Source organism: Oncorhynchus keta, chromosome 23, assembly GCF_023373465.1.
Source record: "Oncorhynchus keta strain PuntledgeMale-10-30-2019 chromosome 23, Oket_V2, whole genome shotgun sequence".
In the NCBI taxonomy this organism is placed as follows: Eukaryota; Metazoa; Chordata; class Actinopteri; order Salmoniformes; family Salmonidae; genus Oncorhynchus; species Oncorhynchus keta.
Window position 1 is genome coordinate 31,115,605 of NC_068443.1, and position 23,371 is coordinate 31,138,975.

General features: G+C 42.6%; 1 protein-coding gene across 2 annotated transcripts; it reads left to right on the forward strand.

Moving 5' to 3' along the window:
* Positions 1-420: 420 nt before the first annotated feature.
* LOC118402162 (WD repeat-containing protein 37-like) lies at positions 421-22,426 on the forward strand. 2 transcript variants are annotated; one of them, XM_035800152.2, is made up of 15 exons: positions 421-761; positions 1,676-1,848; positions 3,713-3,809; positions 4,004-4,099; positions 4,314-4,378; positions 11,363-11,498; positions 12,613-12,684; positions 12,891-12,935; positions 13,063-13,139; positions 13,256-13,490; positions 13,745-13,886; positions 16,826-16,960; positions 17,221-17,335; positions 18,541-18,687; positions 19,099-22,426. In XM_035800152.2, exons 2-14 carry the CDS (start codon positions 1,711-1,713, stop codon positions 18,670-18,672), a joined length of 1,485 nt encoding a protein of 494 aa, XP_035656045.1. In that variant the 5' UTR covers positions 421-761; positions 1,676-1,710; the 3' UTR covers positions 18,673-18,687; positions 19,099-22,426. The 2 variants fall into 2 exon arrangements, with proteins under 2 accessions (XP_035656045.1, XP_035656044.1); XM_035800151.2 differs by having other exon boundaries at positions 430-761; positions 13,253-13,490.
* The last annotated feature ends 945 nt before the right edge of the window (positions 22,427-23,371 follow it).

A 23,371-nucleotide genomic window follows, 5' to 3' on the forward strand; every position in this document is an offset into this window, starting at 1 on the left:
AATGGAGAGAGATGCTATGCTTACAATTTAAGCATTAGACAACTTATATTTGGTTAAATAAATCTCACGTAGCAAATAAGACACTCAATGATTTCCTCACAAAAACCCCTTGCTTGTTGGGCAAAACAGCGCCACCTGCTGAACGGAGACAGATTTCCTGCGTTTGTTGGGCCTCTCTTCGTCTTCCTGTCTGAGGCCAGTCAAACCAGTCAGCTTTCCACTAGATAGCATAGCCACAAAGTCAAATATCGTAATAATTAATGAACACAAAAAATAGCGATTTCGTTTTAATGTAAGGTTAGGCATAAGGTTATCAGTATGGGTTAGGTTAAAAGCACATTTTAAGCATATGAATTGTGGAAATAGGCATGGTCTAAGACTTTGTGGCTGTGGTAACTAGACGACTGTCAAGCTGCTGGCTAGCTATCTGTTTGACAGAGACGGGAGAGGAAGCGAGACACCCCACTTGCTGTTTTGTGTTTGTCTGTGTTTTGGTTTCGGTTTTGTTTCAATGGGGCCCAGTGAACTAGTATTGCATTGGCGTCTATGGGAGACACACCCAGTTAAGTTGACCGGAACTGAACATTTGTTTTCAACGGTAAATGGTCTGGGTGATCTTAATTTATCCACCATCTTTGATGGGGAGAAGTCAACAAGGATCCCAGTAACGTTACTTTTCATTTAGAAAATGGCAAAATGGTCTGTCGCAGAATAAATTTCAGAGCAACTTGGAACAAATACCTGGATTTCTAGTATTGTATGTAAGTATGCTCACGTTTCTTTCATAGCAAGTTAGCTAGCTAGTTACATACATTTAGCTAGTTTGTTAGCTACACATACTCAGTGACTATCTACCTTAGCTAACGTTAGTTAGCTTCGTAATAGCTGACCTGGCACCTCCTTGCCTATTTCTTTTTTTTGCCTATTTGTGTGTATAGTTTGTGCAAAACAAGTAGCTAGCTTGTTAGTTCACATACCTCGTCCTGTTAGTAAAGTAACATCAATACTTTTTTTTTGTCAGCTTTGGTAATTCGCATTGGTTAGCTAGCTAGATATGTTTGACATGTATCGTCTTCAGCTAGCTAACGTTAGTTTGATTAGCTAGCCAAAGCAGGGTGGCTTGACAGTAATGGTGCCTACAACAGAAATGGTTAGCTTGCAGTAATGAGTAGTTGTGTGTATTGTTTCACATTCGTTGAACGTTTCCTTTGGAGACATCAGTCCTTCACACTCCTTCCAAGGGCAAAAGCTTGTCATGCTGACATCACATATCATATTAACATGCATTTCAGATATTACGTCTGTTTTATGATGACTGACATGCATGAATGTCAGAAATACTCAAGAGTTGTCAATATGTCCCTAAATTAATAACAATGCCTTGGTTCCCCTGGGAGCTATTCAGATGTGAAGGAGAATGTGAGCAATACTGTCTGTCAGCGTGTTGTGGTATTTGTGCACCTGAACACCTACCACCGCCCAACATGGGGTCTGGTGTAGCCATACCAGAGAGGAGGAGGCGACAGAATATACAACAATATTTGTCCATACTCACTCAGAAAGACACTATTTCTTAGTAGGTATGGCTCGGGCCTTGTGTAAAGACTTTTCAGGAATAGCTTCAGAATATTATAGCTAATCATTCTAACCATGTACTCTGCTTCCTCCTTTACAGTTTCACATAGGAAAGTTGTGGGTCTATGAGGAGGGATGCCTGTCGAAAGTGGAAGCAGTGCATCCTCCCGCCAGGCCAAGCAGAAGCGCAAGTCTCACAGCCTGTCCATTCGTCGGACCAACAGCACCGAGCAGGAGCGCACAGGTTTACAGAGGGAGATGTTGGAGGGACAGGTGTGGACTGGCCTGGGGAGAGCCTGAGAACAAGTGGAGCTTTTGTCCAGCTGAATGTTGTCACCATAACTAGAGAAATGTTTTCCTATCTGAACACAAGCCAGGATAATTGCATAAGTGGTATAGAATGAGGCAATCCACAAATGTCTGTGGTTGTTTGTTAGGTTCTTACCTTGAGTGCACTTATGGCACTGTGGTTTGCACTGTTAGGCTCACTAGTTAAGTAGACCTAAGCCAATTACACTGTGATCCATCAGTTTAGAGAGCATGAGAATGTGAGGTGCTGTTCAACCAATAGAATCGATGCATGCGCTTCTCTCCCAGTCCATTTGACACAAATGGACTCAAGCTAATCTTGTTCAACATCACTTAGTTAAATCAATCATGTGAGATAAAGTATATGGATGCAGTTAGAAGAACATAATATGTTCAGTTGATGGTGGGGGAGTATTTGTAGTTATGGATTAGGCTACATGAGATGAAATAAATATACTTAGTAGACAGTTGTTGTAATCCAGGTAGTTAGTTAATTTAGTTATTGTTCATTCAATGATCTTAGTTCCTGTGCTTGCATCACATTGTGTTAGCTAGGTTTTCTACGATACATTTCTTTTTACAAACAGATTAAGATAAATTCTATGTCTGGTTAATAAGGGGATGCCAATTGAACAGTTTACTGAGAATGGGATCACCGTAGAATGCCACTTGTCTTTTTGAGTATGCCTTTTTCATAGAGTATGTTTTCACGTCTTCTCTGCTATTATGGTGGTAGCATGTGTTGTTACTTCAGAGCAACAAAACACACTTAATCTTAAATTATTTGAGACATGGGGCAAAGCACTTAATCCAACTTTTTTGTTTTCACTCTGGCTACTTTGAGTAGTCTAAGTCTGCTGATAATCTGCATCACTATTTGAAACCTGAGGTAAGTTGGGTGTTTAGAAACACTGTGTCAGAATGTAGAGTACCTTCTCAATAGCGTACTAAATAGTTTAGTTGTAATGTTCTAGTGTTTTTTCTAGTGTGTTCGTTCACACACAATACTTTTCCATTCCCCTTGCCAAATGTCTCAGCTCTATTAAATCCACAGGAAGCTTGATTCAACATGCCCTGTGCTCCTATCCAGAAAATCTGTTTCAGTATTGCAAATCTCTCTATGCTATACAGGTTCCATCAAATTCCCCCCTGCACGATAGCCAACTCTGTAAACTACACCACCCCAGCCTGCTTTGCTGTTACTTTGTGCATTGTGGTGTACTGGTACTCATCCTTTCTCCAGCTGCATCATGACTTGTTACTGTTAGCCAATGAATGCAAAGAGCATCTCTACTGAACTCCTTAGAAAAAAAGCTGGACCTGCAAGCAAGGGTACAAAGGGCCTGTATGTGTTTGGCCCTGGACAGACTGTTCTTGTGGCACTAGGCCATTCAGCTCACATCAGGGCTCTGGTAGAATAAGCTATTCTATGTTAAAAGGAATGACTTGGGTAGATTTTCCATCTGGTTTGTAACACAGAGAGTCAGGGACCATTTTGTCTCAACACTTATTGTCCTTGTGTAGTGGTAACACAGTTGATATTTAGTTGTCAGTGTTAGTTTCCCTGTCTTCACCCTTGAATGTTTGGTTGTATTACTAGCCTCGTTTCCTATTGGCTTACAGTCCCTTTAGCACTAGTAAATAATTTGTTTTTCAGTGTCCTCGCAGGAATATTATGCTAAATAGTTTGCTATTATTGCACTAGGACCAAGCCCACCCATTTGGGGTTTGTGTTCTTGGTCTCATTATAAACCAAAGGGTGAATTATTCTGTTATCTCTTCCCTATTTCCCCCTAAAATCTTAATATCCCAATTTATGCATCTGCAGGATTCCAAACTACCATTGTCTTTGAGGAGCAATCTTTTGGACCTCTTTGGCCAGATTGAGAGGGAGTTTGAAAACCTCTACATTGAAAACATTGAGTGTAAGTACAGCACACACATTGGTGGATAACATTCCTATAGGTGAAAGTGCACAGCCATCATTGGAGTGGATGTCACTTAATATGATTTCACCCCATGTACAGCAGTAACAATATGTGAAAATGTTTTGATTGATATCTGCTTGATAATCCCATTGTTGTCACTATCCCTCAATGTGATTTCTATTCATTTGCAGTGCGTAGAGAGATTGAAACCTTGAACGATCGTTTAACAGCTGAAGGACAAACCATCGACGGGGGAGACTTGACGAAGGGGGCACTTAAAGCGAAAGGTTTGAGACAGCAGAATTCTGTTTGACATGTTAGAACGTTGAGCATTATTTCTGTTCAACACATGTTAATGTTGCTGTGAAGGGCCTTCATGCCAAATGGAGTAAATGTCATAGTCATAGTCATAGTAAATGTCATAGACCCAATATGTTGATTAGAGACTTCACTGGCTTCTTATTCTGTTCTCATAATGTGCTCTCTCCTCTTAACTCACAGCAAGTCATAGCACAAGTCAACTTTCTCAAAAACTGAAGACAACTTATAAGGCATCTACAAGCAAGGTAAAATCTCTTATCTTTATCTGACTTGCATGATGATATGTCATTTAAAAAATAATATTGTTGAGTAACTTACAACCTTGTTGTTTGCTATAATAATAATAATTTCAGTGAAGGGATGACTTAGAAGGGACACAGTCCACTGTTCTATTAAAAAAACACAATCTTATACCAAAATTGTATTCATATTTTAGGAAATGTATCTAAGGCTATATTCTTTAAAATACAGTTGGTTTCGGGGTTGTACTAAATGTTAATTGAAAAAGAGATATGATCAGCGGTAAATCTATTTTTATTTTTCACCATAGCGCTCACATTCTTTCCATGGCAAAGTAGGTGGTGGACCTCTTCCCACCTTCAATGTGGGGAACATTGTGGAGTTGTGGGGTGGAGACTCATGGGTAACAGGTTCTTCATTTCCCCCGTGTCCCCCTGCCATTATGCATGAGCAGCCCAGCCATGGGGCTGATGCACCGTCTCCAAGACACTTGGTGATTGAAATGTATGACTTGTTGTTTTATAGACTCATTTACAGTGAGACATATTAAAGACACTAATTGATATCTCTCACTAACAAAAGCTTTCTAAGACATTTACCGCACACCCTTTTTGGGGGGGTTGTTTCTGCACTCACTAGAATGGAAGCACATTGGATTTCCAGGCTGTCACGCACTTAGGCCGAAAGGCTGACGAGATCTCTGCGAAATGCCTTGAGCTTCAATGGCTTAATGACAATGGTTTGAGTTGAAATGGCAGTTGTGGGCTTTCCTTTGTTTCACAGAGGGAGTCAGTGCAATGAAAGATGACGTTGTGCTCTTTCTATCTTTACGTTTTAGTCATTTAGTAGGGAAGAAACAACACCATATCACAGCGACTGCGAGTAGACTGTTCGAAGTAGCTGCTGTCATGGCAACAGTGTGGTCTGTTTGGATGAGCTTGGTTTTACCTCATTGAACATCAACCCTTTGTATGACTGCGTCTAAAAAAAAAACTATCTTACCATAAAGAACTACCCTATTAACACACATTGCTAACAATAAGTTAGGATATTTCCTTGCTCTGTTCAATGTATGCTTCTTTTCATACTTCTATTCGATTTTAACTTGATGATCTACGCAACCGTTCAAAAGTTTGGGGTCACTTAGAAATGTCCTTGTTTTTGAAAGAAAAGTACATTTTCTGTACATTTTTAAAATGACATGAAATTTATCAGAAAAACAGTGTAGACATTAATATTGTAAATGACTATTGTAGAGGGAAACGGCAGATTTTTTGTGGAATATCTCCACAGGCGTACAGAGGCCCATTATCAGAAACCATCACTCCTGTGATTTTAAAAGGCTAATTGATCATTAGAAAACCCTTTTGAAATTATGTTAGCACAGCTGAAAACTGCTGTTCTGATTAAAGAAGCAATAAAACTGGCCATTTAAAAATAAAAAAAAATAAAAACCGTTGATTTTTTTACCCCCACTTTCTCCCCAATTTCGTGGTATCCAATTGTTAGTAATTACTATCTTGTCTCATCGCTACAACTCCCGTACGGGCTCGGGAGGGATGAAAGTCGAGAGCTCCGAAACACAACCCAACCAAGCCGCACTGCTTCTTAACACAGCACGCATCCAACCCGGAAGCCAGCCGTACCAATGTGTCGGAGGAAACACCGTACACCTAGCGACCTGGTCAGCGTGCTCTGCGCCGGGCCCGCCACAGGAGTCGCTAGTGCGCGATGAGACAAGGATATCCCTACCGGCCAAACCCTCCCTAACCCGGACGACGCTAGGCCAATTGTGCGTCGCCCCATGGACCTCCCGGTCTCGGCCGGCTGCGACAGAGCCTGGGCTCAAACCCAGAGTCTCTGGTGGCACAGCTAGCAATGCGATGCAGTGCCTCAGACCACTGCGCCACCCGGGAGGCCTGAAACTGGCCTTCTTTAGACTAGTTGAGTATCTGCAGATTTGTGGGTTCAATTACAGGCTCAAAATGGCCAGAAACAAAGAACTTTCTTCTGAAACTTGTCAGTCTATTCTTGTTCTGAGAAATGAAGGCTATTCCATGTGAGAAATTGCCAAGAAACTGAAGATCTTGTACAACGCTGTGTAATACTCCCTTCACAGAACAGCGCAAACGGCCTCTAATCAGAATAGAAAGAAAAGTGGGAGGCCCCGGTGCACAACTGAGCAAGCAGACAAGTAAGTTAGTGTCTAGTTTGAGAAACAGATGCCTCTCAAGTCCTCAACCGGCAGCTTCAATAGTCTCAACGTCAACAGTGAAGAGGTGACTCCGGGATGCTGGCCTTCTAGGCAGAGTTGCAAAGAAAAAGCCATATCTCAGACTGGCCAATAAAAAGAAAAGATCAGGATGGGCAAAAGAACACACACTGTACAGAGGAAGGTTGGAAAAAAAGTGTTATGAACAGACAAATCTAAGTTTGAGGTGTTCCGATCACAAAGAAGAACATTTGTGAGACGCAGAAAAAATGAAAATATGCTGGAGTGCTTGACGCCATCTGTCAAGCATGGTGGAGGAAATGTGATTGTCTGGGGATGCTTTGGTGGTTGTCAAGTGGGAGATTTGTGCAGGGCAAAATGGACCTTGAAGAAGGAAGGCTATCACACCATTTTGCAACGCCATACCCTGAGGACGGCACTTAATTGGAGCCAATTTCCTCCTACAACAGGAAAATCACCCAAACCACAGCTCCAAACTATGCAAGAACTATTTAGCGAAGAAGCAGTCAGCTGGTATTCTGTCTATAATGGAGTGGCCGGCACAGTCACCGGATCTCAACCCTATTGAGCTGTTGTGGAAGCAGCTTGACCTTATGGTACTTAATAAGTGCCCATCAAGCCAATACAATTTGTGGGAGGTGCTTCAGGAAGCATGGGATGGAATCTCTTCAGATTACCTCAACAAATTGACAACTAGAATGCCAAAGGTCTGCAAGGCTGTAATTGGAGGATTCTTTGACGAAAGCCAAGTTTGAGGGACAATTATTATTTAAATTAAAAATCATTATTTATAACCTTGTCAATGTCTTGACTATATTTCCTATTCATTTTGCAACTCATTTCATGTATGTTTTCATGGAAAACAAGGACATTTCTAAGTGACCCCAAACTTGAAAGGTAGTGTATATAATTTTCAGAAATGGCACTTGAAGACTTCAAGCAAACACTAATCCTTTCTTGAAATGCTGATGTTCACTGATGTAAAACGAGCAACACTTTGATATGCACATTGCAGACCATGCACTGTCACAATAGGCTATATCCCATAAACTGCTGGGTGCATTAGATATTTAACCAGCTTTGTGTTATCTAACACACTTCCTGTTGCCTATTGGTTAAATTTAGCATGTTACGCCAGTTAGGGTTGCACATTTTGGGGAATATTCAGAGGTGGAAACTTTCCGTGGGAATTAATGGAAATGTATGCCAAATAATATTAATACCATTTCAATGTAGATGTTTTTTGTATTGAATATATTTACTATATCGTATGGAGACAAACGTAAACCTTTTACCTTATCGTAAGTAGACATAATTGCAAATGATTAAATCCTTCCAATATAAATAAAGAAAACAATTTAGTTACAAATATAACTTTAATTAAATGAGTTGACTCTTCACATGGGATGATTTCACTGAAAAACAAAAGGGAATATTGAATGATCCATCGCATCTCCCAAAAACGTAAAATGATAGTCTAGAAACTAAAGCTTTAGTTGTCTTGCTCTCAGGCTTCCATGTCTTTTCCTTGGACTTCCTCAATGTCCACCTCTTGAACATCAGACTCTGAGGCCTCATCTTCACTGTCACTTTCCAACCTTGTTGTGGATGGCTCGTTGTCAGGCTCAAAAAGCCTTATTTGCCCAGATGGCCACCAACTTGTAACCCTTGTATTGGTCAGCCTGTTGCGTGCTTTGGTGTGTCCCAAACAAGGACCAGTTGCGCTCTGAGGTGGCTGATGTTGGTGGGATTTGGAGGATGATGGAGGCAACGGGAAAGAGCCTCAGATCCACAAAGTCCCTTCCACCAGGTGGCTGATGCAATATGGAAGTCGTGCCAACATATCTCATCTCCATCCCAAAGCCCTTGCTTGGAAGTGTACGGACTCCCAAGAACCTTGCCCTCATCCAGGACAAGGCGGCGAGACATGGTTGTGATGACACTAGACTGGGCGTCAGACAGAAGTCTTCATGCTTTTTGATCTATTTCACAACTGCAGTTTCCTCTGCTTGGCGCAACAGTGAAGTGGGCAGGGCAGTACAGATTGCTTCTCTTACATCTGCAAGCAGAGTCTGAACATCAGACAGGATGGCATTGTCTCCCTCAATCAGTGCAATGGAAATTGCTATTGGTTTTAGGAGTTTCAGGCTGCTTATTACTCTCTCCCAAAATACATAATGCAGGAGGATCCTTTTGATGGGGCTGTCCATATTGCCAGACTGTGATATGGCCATTTCTTGGAGAGACTCCTTCCCCTCCAGGAGACTGTCAAACATGATGACAACAACACCCCAACCGGTGTTGCAGGACAGCTTCAATGTGGTGCTCTTATTCTTCTCACTTTGCTTGGTGAGGTAGATTGCTGCTATAATTTGATGACCCTTGAATTTGATGACATACGTAACCATTTCCTTGTCTCTCCTGTAGAGTGTATCCATTGTTTTCAGTGCCATGATGTCCTTGAGGAGTAGATTCAATGCATGAGCAGCACAGCCAATGTGTGTGATCTGAGGGTAGGACTCCTCCACTTTAGACCAAGCAGCCTTCATGTTCGCAGTGTTGTCTGTTACCTGTGAAAATACCTTCTGTGGTCCAAGGTTATTGATGACTGCCTTCAGCTCATCTGCAATGTAGAGACTGGTGTGTCTGTAGTCCCTTGTGTCTGCTGTGCTCTTGTAGAATACTGGTTGAGGGGTGGAGATGATGTAGTTAATCATTCCTTGCCCACAAACATTCGACCACTCATCAGCTACGATTGCAATATAGTCTGCTTTCTCTATGATTTGTTTGACCTGCACTTGAACTCTGCATCCAGCAAATGAGTAGATAAAGCATGTCTGGATGGAGGGGTTTATGCTGGGCAAAGAGCATTCAGAAATCTCTTCCAATACTCATTGCCTGTGAGCACCAGAGGTGAACCAGTTGCATACACAGCTCGATCAAGACATTCATCAACATATATAAAATATTTTCGCCCCACCTTGGCTCAGACACTGTAGTAGTGTGGGCTCAATAGCATCTCATTAGTGTGCAAGATCTTGAGAATCAGCTGTACAAGTGATGGAAGAATGCACTGTGCATGCAGAGGATTGCAATTCCATTGAATTGGGGATAGTTTAACCAAAATATGCCACAAGACCTAGAATTGCCTTATTTGTATCCCACAAAAAAAGGTCCACTGTTATAAGCATTTATTTTTAATGAATTGAAGCAAAATTCCCCAAATTCCGGGGCTTAACTTTCCATGGAAAATTTCCGCATCACTTCCGACCCTTTGCAACCCTAACGTCAGTGTTCTATTTAAACTAGTTCTGTAACCCTTAACAGCCCTTTAAGAGTATAAACGGCAGTGCCATCTCTCTTGTGGCCATCATTCACTACTTCCTGTTGATAGCGCTTAATTTATCTTATACCACAGTCTATGCACACTTTAAACTTAATGTGGCTCTTTTGTCTTTCATAGGACACTGTATTAAATCAGACCTGGTAACATTTAGAAAACCATTAAATTCTATCAATGTCATTCCTGAATTTCTTTCTGAAATGATTTGATAGTAATTATTTTATTGCGCCGTTGCATGCATCTCGCACCACAGCCTCAGGCTGTGTCCCAGATGGTTCTGGTCAAAGGAAGTGCATTATATAGGGTGCCATTTGAGACACACCCTCAGATACTGTATCTGCAGATGTTTTATATGTGCTGCCCAGAGAGATCCAGAGCTGCTGCTGTTATGTGTGGATAGGCTGCTGCGGCAGGCCTGCTCTGTGCTTACAACCAACCAACCCCTGGCTCAGCAATCACTGAAAATAAACTGCAACTCATCAAAGTTGTGGATAGCATTTTAGTCTTCCATGATATTATGCTTTAACTAGGCCTATGTGTTTACTATACGTTTATACATAGTGTTGATTTTTTTCCCCCACTTTAATTTCCATATTTTTCTGAAGTATGATTTTACGTTGTTTGTATTTGGTTGCAATATTCTGGGTTTTCCCAAAAATCCAGTAGTAGGATTTTGGAATTCCTGCATATTCCCTCCTGATTCTGGGAATCTTCCAACTGGAATTTTTGGAAAACCTGGGAATTTTTGTAGATTTACTGTAATTCTGCAACCCTATTTTTTTTTAATGTTGTTGAAATATTTTGGTGAGATATCTGACCTGCTTATTTGTCCCCTCTTGCTTTTACAGTGGGAACTTATTTAGTGGTTTGTTTCAAACACCTGCCCCTCCCAGAAGTCCAACTTGTTTTATCTCCATTTTAGATGTAAACATGGATACTGACTGACTGCAGATAATCATTTGACTATTATTATTTAAAGTTCTTTTGTTTCACTTAACCTTATATAGGTTCATATATTCTTTATCCCTCTTTCTTTCACAGCTTTGCATTTAAAATCAGTTTTGATTAATGCAGCATAATTATTGTTGTGTCCAACATTATACTAAGGTGATGTGAATAAATAAATAATAATGATGATTGTGTTCCAAATGGCACCCTTTTTCCCTATTTAGTGCACTACTTTTTTTTTTTTTACCACGGAATAGGGTGCCATATGGGATACAGTGTAAAACAACCCAAGCTTCTTAGCCATTGCAGAGGTATCATGCTGACTGTCTGGAGCCCTAATGACCCCCACCCACCCAGTGCTGCTGTCCCTCCCTGCTTTCTCCCCTGCTTCCGTTATGCTTCCTCCTCTTCATTCAATCAGCTGTGTGTAAACACCATCTCTTGTCTCTGCTGCCTGCTCTTTAGATCGTCTCCAGTTTTAAAGCCACCACGTCCAGAGCCGTGTGCCAGCTGGTCAAGGAGTATGTAGGCCACAGGGATGGCATATGGGACCTGAGTGTCACCAGGACACAGCCCGTGGTGCTGGGCACAGCGTCAGCAGGTTAGAAAGCTACAGTGCATTCCAATGCCCTCCTGATAGGGTTGCAAAATTCCAGTAACTTTCCCCAAATTTCCTGGTTTTCCAGAAATCCCAGTTGTAGGATTCCTGGAATTGGGAGGTAATCAGTAGGACATCTAGAATCCTCCCACCAGGACTTCTGAAAAACCTGGACATTTTGAGAGGTTACCGTAATTTTGCAACCATACCTACAGAACATCCTAACAGGCGTCATACCCATCAGATTTGGCCTGTTTTAAAAAAGATATATATTATTTTGATTTGTTCTCTCTGTAGTATACTACTAGCCACCTAGCAATGTTATGAAGTTGTCTTCAGCTAGATAGGTTCCCAATCTCTCAAGCTCATAACTAGCTACCAAGCTTTTTCAGGCTGTCAATCAAGTTCGAGTAGCTTGTCTAACTGTCTTAGCTGGCATGCCTGCTGGCAAGGTTGGTCAACTTTTAGAAAAGCAAGCAATTACTAAATGTACTGAAGTAAAGATAATGATTATGGCTCTAGATTGCAGGAAAATATTTTTCAGATGTTTGAAAAATTTAAAATTCCAACTTTTGGACCACCCCCCAGCCATCCATGCGTACTTTGTGCCCCCTCAGATTTCCCCTCAGATTTTGGGGGTGCATGACTCCCCTGCATCCCAATGTCTTGACTACTGGCCTTATTTTCCTCCTGGCCCAAGACAAACAATCATGTTAGTGAGTCACATTTTAAACTGGTCGTCCGTAATGTTCAGCCTGATGGCTCTTTAAAATGCACTGCAGACTTTGGTTTGCTATTCAATGAATTGAACTGTCAACAGGTGCGTGTTAAGGTTGTGATAAATCCATCATATGGTCTGGTAATTAGGAATTGCTTTCAGACCAGAGTGCTTATTGTGCTAAGAGGGGGCAAATGTAATTTGGCAATGATTACAGTATGAACGTAGAGTGAACTGAATGACTCCTGAGTTAAATCCCGAATGGCACGATATTCCCTATTTCGTGCACTTTGTAGGTGTATGGCTGCCATTTTGGACGTAAACAATGATTACAGTGATGTATGAAGGGGGTGTGGCCTGAAAGCTGAATGTGTTCACACCACGTGTCTCTCCATACAGATCACAGTGCTATGCTATGGAGCATCGAGACTGGGAAATGCCTCCTGAAGTATCTAGGTCATGCAGGATCAGGTGAACTGTTCTCTTCTTTCTGATCCATGCAATGTGTATGAAGGAATGTATTCGTCCTAAATGATTCATAGGGTGCGTCCTAAATGGCACTGTGGGCCCTGGTTAAAAGTAGTACATAGGGGTAGGTAGTAGGGTGCTTTTTGGGACAGGCCCAAAGTGTTATTGTGGAGGCTATTCATCAAAAACATATGTTTGTCACTTTCCAGTTAACTCTATCAAGTTCCATCCCACGGAACAGATGGCTCTTACAGGTAAGGATCTCTTTCTGAATGGCCACAATTGTCTGAAAAACACCTGAGTCCCATGTATGTTCAGATGTCTATTGGTTTGGGGTGTTGTGAGGTGTTTTTGAGGCCTCTATCTCTGCTCTGTCCACAGCGTCTGGTGACCAGACAGCCCATATCTGGAGGTACACGGTGCAGTTGCCCACCCCACAGCCTGTAGCCGACATCAGTGTAAGCTTCTCAAAAACATGTCTCTTATAACCCACTGCACCTAGATGTCTAGGTCCTATATGTTGGTGTTTGTGTGTGCGGCGCGTGTGTGATGTCTGTCTCTGTTTTCACAGCAGACGCCCTGTGACGACGACATAGACTTCTCAGATAAGGACGAGGCTGACGGGGACGGTGACGGCCCTAACGAGTGTCCCTCCATCCGCGTCTCTTCTACTACCCTCAGGAGCCACCAGGGGGTGGTCATTGCTGCAGACTGGCTGGTGGGGGGCAAGCAGGTGGTCACAGCCTCTTGGGACCGGGCTGCCAACCTGTACGACGTGGAGACCTCCGAGCTCGTCCACTCACTCACTGGTACGTCCACCCCCCCCACACACACTTTTCGTACGTTACAACATCAACGTAGAGAAATAACAACACATGAAGGAGAAAACGCACACACAGTAAAAACTGAACAGAAAAACCTTCATGTGTTTTTTCTGTGTCTGTAGAGTGGGCATTGCATTGGTTGTTATGTGTCATAAGGGCTGTTTTGGATTACGTTGCCAATGAATGCCCTATTCCAAGTGACTATGCCTTACCCCTCTGAGCTGTGTCTGTGTCCCCAGGCCACGACCAGGAGCTGACCCACTGCTGCACCCACCCCACCCAGCGTCTGGTGGTCACCTCTTCCAGAGACACCACCTTCCGCCTGTGGGACTTCAGAGACCCCTCCATCCACTCTGTCAATGTGTTCCAGGGACACACTGAGTGAGTCTCACACACACACATACTTTCCATCTGTGTGATTTCAGTGATCCCCTCCATCCTCTCTATCCAGGGACACACAGTCAGTAGCACCCCTACAAAATTCATGCAGAAAGCATATCGCCACCCATAATGTGGCATTAATTATCCATCAATTAGCATTAATAAGCCATGTGTCCATTTAGATTACAGGGGCTAGATTTGGTCTGCCCACAGTTGCGGGTGAGGGCACAGCTAATCAGCCAATGGCATCCAGAACAAATGATACTGTGGTACATGAGTCAGTCAAGAGAATGAAGGAGCTGGTGACCTTCAGGCCTCGCCATTTTCCCACCCAGACGTCATGTGTGTTGTAGACTGCTTCGATCACGTGGATTGGGATATGTTCCGCATTGCGCCAAACAACAACATTGATGAATACGCTGATTCGGTGAGCGAGTTCATTAGAAAGTGCATTGAAGATGTCGTAGCCATAGCAACGATTAAAACATTCCCAAAACAGAAACTGTGGATTTATGGCAGCATTCGTGTGAAACTGAAAGCACGAACCACTGCTTTTAACCAGGGCAAGGTGACCAGAAACATGACTGAATACAAACAGTGTAGCTATTCCCTCCGCAAGGCAATCAAACGAGCTAAGCGTCAGTATAGAGACAAAGTAGAGTCGCAATTCAACGGCTCAGACACAAGAGGTATGTGGCAGGGTCTACAGTCAATCACGGATTACAAAAAGAAAACCAGCCCCGTTGCGGACCAGGATGTCTTGCTCCCAGACAGACAAAATAACTTTTTTGCTCGCTTTGAGGACAATACAGTGCCGCTGACATGGCCCGCTACCAAAACCTGCGGGCTCTCCTTCACTGCAGCCGACGTGAGGAAAACATTTAAACGTGTTAACCCTTGCAGGGCTGCAGGCCCAGACTGCATCCCCAGCCGCGTCCTCAGAGCATGCGCAGACCAGCTGGCTGGTGTGTTTACGGACATATTCAATCAATCCTTATCCCAGTCTGCTGTTCCCACATGCTTCAAGAGGGCCACCATTGTCCCTGTTCCCAAGAAAGCTAAGGGAACTGAGCTAAACGACTACCGCCCCGTAGCACTCACTTCCGTCATCATGAAGTGATTTGAGATACTAGTCAAGGACCATATCACCTCCACCCTACCTGACACCCGAGACCCACTCCAATTTGCCTACCGCCCAAATAGGTCCACAGACGACGCAACCACACTGCACACTGCCCTAACCCATCTGGATAAGAGGAATACCTATGTGAGAATGCTGTTCATTGACTACAGCTCAGCATTTAACACCATAGTACCCTCCAAACTCGTCATCAAGCTCGAGACCCTGGGTCTCGACCCCGCCCTGTGCAACTGGGTACTGGACTTCCTGACGGGCCGCCCCCAGGTGGTGAGGGTAGGCAACAACATCACCCCGCTAATCTTCAACACTGGGGCCCCACAAGGGTGCGTTCTGAGCTCTCTCCTGTACTCCCTGTTCACCCACGACTGCATGGCCATGCACGCCTCCAACTCAATCATCAAGTTTGCGCAATACACTACAGTGGTTGGCTTTATTACCAACAACAACGAGGTGGCCTACAGGGAGGAGGTGAGGGCCCTCGGAGTGTGAAAATAACCTCACACTCAACGTCAACAAAACAAAGGAGATGATCGTGGACTTCAGGAAATAGCAGAGGGAGCATCCCCCTATCCATATCGATGGGACAGTAGTGGAGAGGGTAGTAAGTTTTAAGTTCCTCCGCGTACACATCACGGACAAACTGAATTGGTCCACCCACACAGACAGCGTCGTGAAGAAGGCGCAGCAGCGCCTCTTCAACCTTAGGAGGCTGAATAAATTTGGCTTGTCACCAAATGCACTCACAAACTTCTACAGATGCACAATCAAGAGCATGCTGTCGGGCTGTATACGGTACGGTAACTGCTCTGCCCACAACCGTAAGGCACTCCAGAGGGTAGTAAGGTCTGCACAACGCATCACCGGGGGTAAACTACCTGCTCTCCAAGACACCTACACCACCCGATGTCACAGGAAGGCCAAAAAAAGGACAACAACCACCCGAGCCACTGCCTGTTCACCTCGCTGTCATCCAGAAGGAGAGGTCAGTACAGGTGCATCAAAGCGGGGACCAAGACTGAAAAACAGCTTCTCTCTCAAGGACATCACTGTTAAACAGCCACCAGTAACATTGAGTGGCTGCTGCCAACACGCTGATTCAACTCAATAATGGAAATTGATGTAAAAATATATCACTAGCCACTTTAAACAATGCTACTTAATATGTTTACATACCCTACATTACTCATCTCATATGTATATGTATATACTGTACTCTATCATCTACTGCATCTTTGTAATACATGTATCACTAGCCACTTTAAACTATGCCACTTTGTTTACATACCCTACATTACTCATCTCATATGTATATACTGTACTCGATACCATCTACTACATCTTGCCTATGTCGTTCTGTACCATCACTCATTCATATCTTTATGTACATATTCTTTATCACTTTAGACGTGTGTGTGTGTATACGGTAGTAGTTTTGGAATTGTTAGGTTAGATTACTCGTTGGTTACTACTGCATTGTCGGAACTGGAAGCACAAGCATTTCGCTGGACTTGCATTAACATCTGCTAACCATGTATATGTTACCAATAAAATTTGTTTTGATTTGAAATATCTAGGTATTTATTTGACTGCAAATGTACAGTCCTGCTAATAAGGCCTTGGTCCCTAGAATGCTACTTTGATGTTTTCCTGTACAGGAAGCATAACATGTTTTGCTGGTTCATAAATCTCTTTTTACAGCAACCGTTGTCACCTAAGTGCTTTACAGTAACCTGGCCTAAACCGCAAGAAAAGCGGGTTAATGACGAACTCTCTTTTCCACCATGTTGTATGTGTCCAGCACGGTGACGTCAGCTGTGTTCACTGTGGGCGACAACGTGGTGTCTGGGAGTGACGACCGCACCGTCAAGGTCTGGGACCTCAAGAACATGAGGTCACCCATAGCTACCATCCGCACAGACTCTGCCGTCAATAGGTGAGAGGGAACTGTATCACACAAGCTATTCTGGAAACCTCTTATTAGGTAGAGTATGTGTGTGATTTAGAAAAAGAAACAGCTGGGATTAAGAAGATGCATTAAAAAGGGGTGATTTAAAGCCTCGTTGTTTACTGTACTTTGACCTTTTTACAGGATAAGCGTGTCGTACTAATTAAATATTTTATTTTAAGAGGAATGTTAAGAATCAAAGTTGTGTTAGAAAATGTAATTAATTGATTATGTTTAACCGCTCACAGGATAAGTGTGTCAGTGAACCAAAGAATCATTGCTCTTCCTCACGACAATCGTCAAGTCCGGCTGTTTGACATGTCAGGAGTGCGGCTGGCTCGACTCCCACGTAGCAACAGACAGGTAACCAGAACCAAACAGTGGGGCTAACACTGGACTGTAATCACAACCTATTTCCATATTACCTCTCATGACTAGGCTGCTCAACCAGTACCAGACATGACTAGGCTGCTCAACCAGTACCAGACATGACTAGGCTGCTCAACCAGTACCAGACATGACTAGGCTGCTCAACCAGTACCAGACATGACTAGGCTGCTCAACCAGTACCAGACATGACTAGGCTGCTCAACCAGTACCAGACATGACTAGGCTGCTCAACCAGTACCAGACATGACTAGGCTACTCAACCAGTACCAGACATGACTAGGCTGCTCAACCAGTACCAGACATGACTAGGCTGCTCAACCAGTGCGATATGGACTGCCACTTCTGTCTTACCCTTAGCCCTGATGGGTTTTCCAAAGGGTATGTATTTTAGTTTTTGTGTTTACTATTGTGTGTAGTGTATTTATATGAATTGTGTCAAATAGTTCAGCATCGGCTGCCATTGATGCTTTCTAATGTTGAATTTGAAATAAACCATTCCATTCTATGTATAGACTGAGTGTACAAAACAATAGAAACACCTTTCTAATATTGACTTGCACCCCTTTTTGTCTTCAGAACCGCCTCAGTTGGTCGGGACATGGACTCTACAAGGTGTCAAGTGTTCCACAGGGATGCTGGCCCATGTTGACTCCAATGCTTCCCCCAGCTGTGTCAAGTCGGCTGGATGTCCTTTTGGTGGCGGACCATTCTTAACACACACAGGAAACTGTTGAGTGTGAAAAACCCAGCAGCGTTGTAGTTCTTGACACACACAAACCCTGTTCAAAGGCATTTCACACACACACACACACACACACACACACACACACACACACACACACACACACACACACACATACAATCCATGTCTCAACTTATCAAGGCTTAAAAATCCTTCTTTAACTAGTTGCCTCCCCTTCATCTACACTGATTTGAAGTGGATTTAACAAGTGGCGTCAATAAGGGATCATAGCTTTCATCTGGTCAGTCTATGTCATGGAAAGAGCATGTGTCCTTAATGTTTTGTACTCTGTGTATATAATCAGTCAGGTTAGGTACTAATGTTACTGTTGCTTCACAGAGTTGTGTTCCTTGTTGTCTATGACCTTTGTTTCTTGTGATGGTTTTTCAGTGAAAAGTGTGTTTATATAAATGAAATGTATTGTTATTATTCCCAGGGCCACCGGCGCATGGTGTGCTGCTCAGCCTGGTGTGAGGATAACTCTTCTTGTAACCTGTTCAGCTGTGGCTTCGACCGGCAGGCCATCGGATGGAACATCAACATACCTGCGCTGCTGCAGGAGAAGTGAGCCCAGCCAGGACAGGTTAGTTTTCCCTCATTTACTTTTATCCTATGTTTTCTTTTGGTTTCCTCTTTCAGGGACGGTTTTCCGGGCATAGACTAAGGCCTGTCCTAGACTCAATGGAGAATCTCCATAAAAATAGCTTTATAGTCCTGGACTAGGCTAAACCTGTTTCCGGAAATCCACTCCCTAGTGTTATTCGCAACTTTTCGTTAGCATTTTTGGACATTACTAGTCTTTATTTTTTTCTATAAATTTCTGAAAGGGGAGGGGCTTTAGAAGCCTATTTTAGTATTTTTTTTACCCTTCACTGCACATGTACTTTTGTCTTTTAATTCTCTGTAACTAAGTCCCTGTACATAAAAGCGTCTGCTAAATTACCTAAATGTCATTGTTTTTTTGTCTTTTTCTTGTGTGCAAATTTAAAAACAGGTCCAGAGTCAGCTCTGAGCCACCCGCCTGGCCCATCTGCTAATTGAGCCCATATTAAGAGCTGATCCCTGGTCAGATCAGACACATACCCTGACCCTCAGGCAGGGAGGGGAGAAGATCGATCGAGGACCCCCACCCCGACCGCTCTCTCTTTGTGTCAAGTCCTATATTCTTTTTACACTCCAAATGTGGTCACAGTCTGGTCTACATGGTCTGAATATACATACCATAATACATACATGTGTGACAGTGTGTGTGGTTGATTTCAATCTTGCCCATGTACAGAAAATGTGAAGGACTACTCTCTGCTTTGTTGTTGGGCTTGTTTTGATCTGTTTATTCATCAAATTGCTGCTGAAGATAAAGAGCACAGTGTCAAACAGGAGGTATGGGGGTGGTAGGTAAATGTAGTGTGCCTAATTTTCAGTTCAGAGCAAGTCTGTCCCACGTAGATGGTGTAGCCTTAGAATATGATGATGATGATGATCAGCATTTCATGGAGACGTGTGTTCTGAAATTCCACACATCTGCTTTCTACCTATCTAACCTGCTCAGATGTACAGCAAGCCAAGCTATATAGCTGTCATTTTGGCAGAGCCACACCTTGAAGTCTACAGGTCCATGACAGTCTACTGCTGATTTAACTGAGCTCTGCTTCGTACAATACAATGAGGCTACAGTACAGTGAGTTCTTGTGGCTCTGTCATGCACCTTTTAAAACCAATATCTGTTAGTTTATTTTGTTATGTAACACTTTTTAGCCAAAATCTAATTTCAGCTTTTGTACAGAATGTTAAGAAGCCTACTCCGCCACGTTATGTTGTACCATTGGAATAACCTGTGTAAACAATCCATGTTTTGGGGGTGGAGGTTGATCGTCGTCACCATTTCAATAGGCACTTCATTTGTGTGTATTATTCATAAATGAGTCTTAGAAAGTAAGACGTTCTGAAATGGCTGTTTAGATATAGAGTTAACAAGCAATATTAATTGGTAAAGTGTATCTTTAAAATATTTTAGCAGTGCCATTAGTCAGTATTGAAAACCTGTTACAGGGATACATAGACCAGTCCTAGTTGTACTTGCGTAAGTGGAATCTCATCAAATGCAATGGCTGTAACATGCTTGTGTGGTCAGTGATCATGGCGTTAATGTCTGCTTCCAAAACAACAAACTGCATAGAAAACTAAAAGAAGAGGTTGTTGTGATGTGTTTGGGGGGGGGGTAGTGTGGTGTCACAAAGTACCTGTGTTTTTGTTTTTAGATGAAGAGAGTCGATGTTGGCCTCTAAAACATTTGGGACGTAATTGTCTGCAGGAGTCACTTGGCAGGCAGCACAGTTGACTAAATTCCTGCTGAAGAGCAGACGAATGCTAAAAAAGGATCTATGTATCTCAGTACATGAGACCAGACCGTTTTATTGCAGGAGTAAAGGCTTCTGCAGAGACTTTTAGATATACTTTGTGTTTTGCCAATGTATAACAAAATGATGCTCATTAATATTGATACAGTAACAGCCACATTGAACATCTTATATCCCATATTGAATAGTTATCGTGACAAGTCTAAAAAAGCCATGAAGCCAAGTATAGAAGAAGCCCACGGAGCATAACTTTCCTTTCACAATAAATCTCACATCTGGTGCAAATTAAATGTAATATATTCTGATGTATTCAAAGTGGCCCATTTGGCTTAATGATGTCTTACTGCTGCAGATTTTATAAACCTTTTTAAATGTTATGAGGTGCTCTTTTCATTTCAACTAGTTCTTCATCCTGTGCAGTTAAATCAGTTGGATCTCTTAGGTTTCATTGACTGAAGTATTATTGCTTTAATCTATAGGGGTTTGCATAAATCTCAAATACTGATTTAGTTGTAATTCTCACGTATCATTTTACATCCGGGATGTCTTGGAGGGCGACGGCTAGCCTGCTCCCAGATCTGTTTGTGCTCGAGCCAACTCCATTGGTCTTTATCAAACCAAACAATATGACAGTGGGTGGATTCCATTATGCTGAGCCGTGGGGTACCGGTCTATGGCCCATGACGTGAAAGGGCAAAAGCGGTGGGGGAGGAGCACCCTTCTCAAATCAAACAGTAATCTGTGCCACTTGGTCATGTCAACATCTCTTTTCTATAAAATGTTAGAATTTTCAGACTAGTTTTCATTGGAAAGGCTTTTATATATTTTTTTTAAGCGTTGTTTATCAAAAACAATCACTTTTGCATGTGAAAACAGAATCCAACTCATCACTCCACGTGCTTCGTTACATCACTTTTGTTTTGAGCCGACTTCGCCTTGGGCTTTGAACGCGGCACCTGGCCCCAAAACGAATGCAATCAACTTTCACCCGGTGCAAAACACGTCTACCAGGGCGCCCGGGCCAGATTAATCAAATCCCCTCAATGAGTGACAAGGAGTTGGCATGATGGCACAAACAGACTGGCACCCAAGCTAGCTACTGCATATTTTGTTGTGCAGTCCTATGCATGATGTAGCACTTGATGCATTTATTCAGTGATTATAGTAGGCTGTTAAATGGGTTGGTAAAATAAGAGGTGCCTCTTGGACCGGAGCCGTCCAGGATTGTCATCATCCCTGATTGAAGTGAAACAGATTTGTTTGAATGGCAAAAATATCAAACGTGTGGCCTCACTGGCCTGTGAATGTGTCATTTTAGAATGGTTTTCCAGTATTTTCTTATTTGCAGACAGTCTTATCTACAGAGCTGGATTTGATTGCACCTGAACTCAAGCCACATCCCAGATCTGTTTGTGTTCTTGCCAACTCCACTGCTCGTTTGGCATTTGTTACAATGAGTTTGCATGATGGCACAGACTGGCACTCCGGGCTACCTGAACTCCTTAATCACACATTCTGAGCCACCATGTTTAGCTAATTGACCATGTTTATCATCAACTTTAATAGTTTTTGTTATGATTTGATTATTTACATTTCAGTCTCATGGTTTTCTCCCTCATAATGTAAATCTGGTCCTGTGGTCCTGCTCTTTTGTGTTCCAAAGGGCACCCTATTCCCTTTACAGTGCACTACTTTTGACATGCGCCCTATGGGGCCTGGTCAGAAATATTGCACTACGAAAGAAGTAATGTGCCATTTGGGACGTATTCCTCATTACATCACAAATTTAGCAACAGAAATCAACTGTGCAATAGCTTTAGTAAAAATGTTTTTTTTTTTTACCTAGCTAATGATATTGTAAGTACATAAAACTCAACATTAAACAGTTTTTGCTGACAGCGGTGTTGTGCGAGAGAGAGAGATGTATAAGGAACAACAGCTTGTGAAATAAAATGTTGTACCATTTTATTCCCTCAGATTGTATGCTCTTTGTGTCGTAGTTCAGCCTTGCTTTGAGTCAGTTGCTAAATTACCATTACATCGCTTCAGGAGTATGAGGATAGTATTTAATTAATTGTTCAGTCTGTTACCACGCAGTTGTCAGAAAACACCCAGTGGCCAATCACTACCCTGCCTTCACGTACATATCTACCTCAAATATCCTATACCCCTGCACATTGATCTGGTACTGGTACTCCCTGTATATAGCTCCACATTGATCTGATACTGGTACTCCCTGTATGTAGCTCCACATTGATCTGGTACTCCCTGTATATAGCTCCACATTGATCTGGTATTGGTACTCCCTGTATATAGCTCCACATTGACCTGGTACTCTGTATATAGCTCCACATTGATCTGGTACTCCCTGTATATAGCTCCACATTGATCTGGTACTGGTACTCCCTGTATACAGCTCCACATTGATCTGGTATTGGTACTCCCTGTATATAGCTCCACATTGACCTGGTACTCTGTATATAGCTCCACATTGATCTGGTACTCCCTGTATATAGCTCCACATTGATCTGGTACTGGTACTCCCTGTATACAGCTCCACATTGATCTGGTACTGGTACTCCCTGTATAAACTTTCTAATTTTAAACTCGGACAAAACAGAGATGCTTGTTCTAGGTCCCAAGAAACAAAGAGATCTTCTGTTGAATCTGACAATTAATCTTAATGGTTGTACAGTCGTCTTAAAAATAAAACTGAAGGACCTCGGCGTTACTCTGGACCCTGATCTCTCTTTTGAAGAACATATCAAGACTGTTTCAAGGACAGCAAAAATCAGAAACTTTTTGTCCAAAAATGATGCAGGAAAATTAATCCATGTTTTTGTCACTTCTAGATTAGACTACTGCAATGCTCTACTTTCCGGCTACCCGGATAAAGCACTAAATAAACTT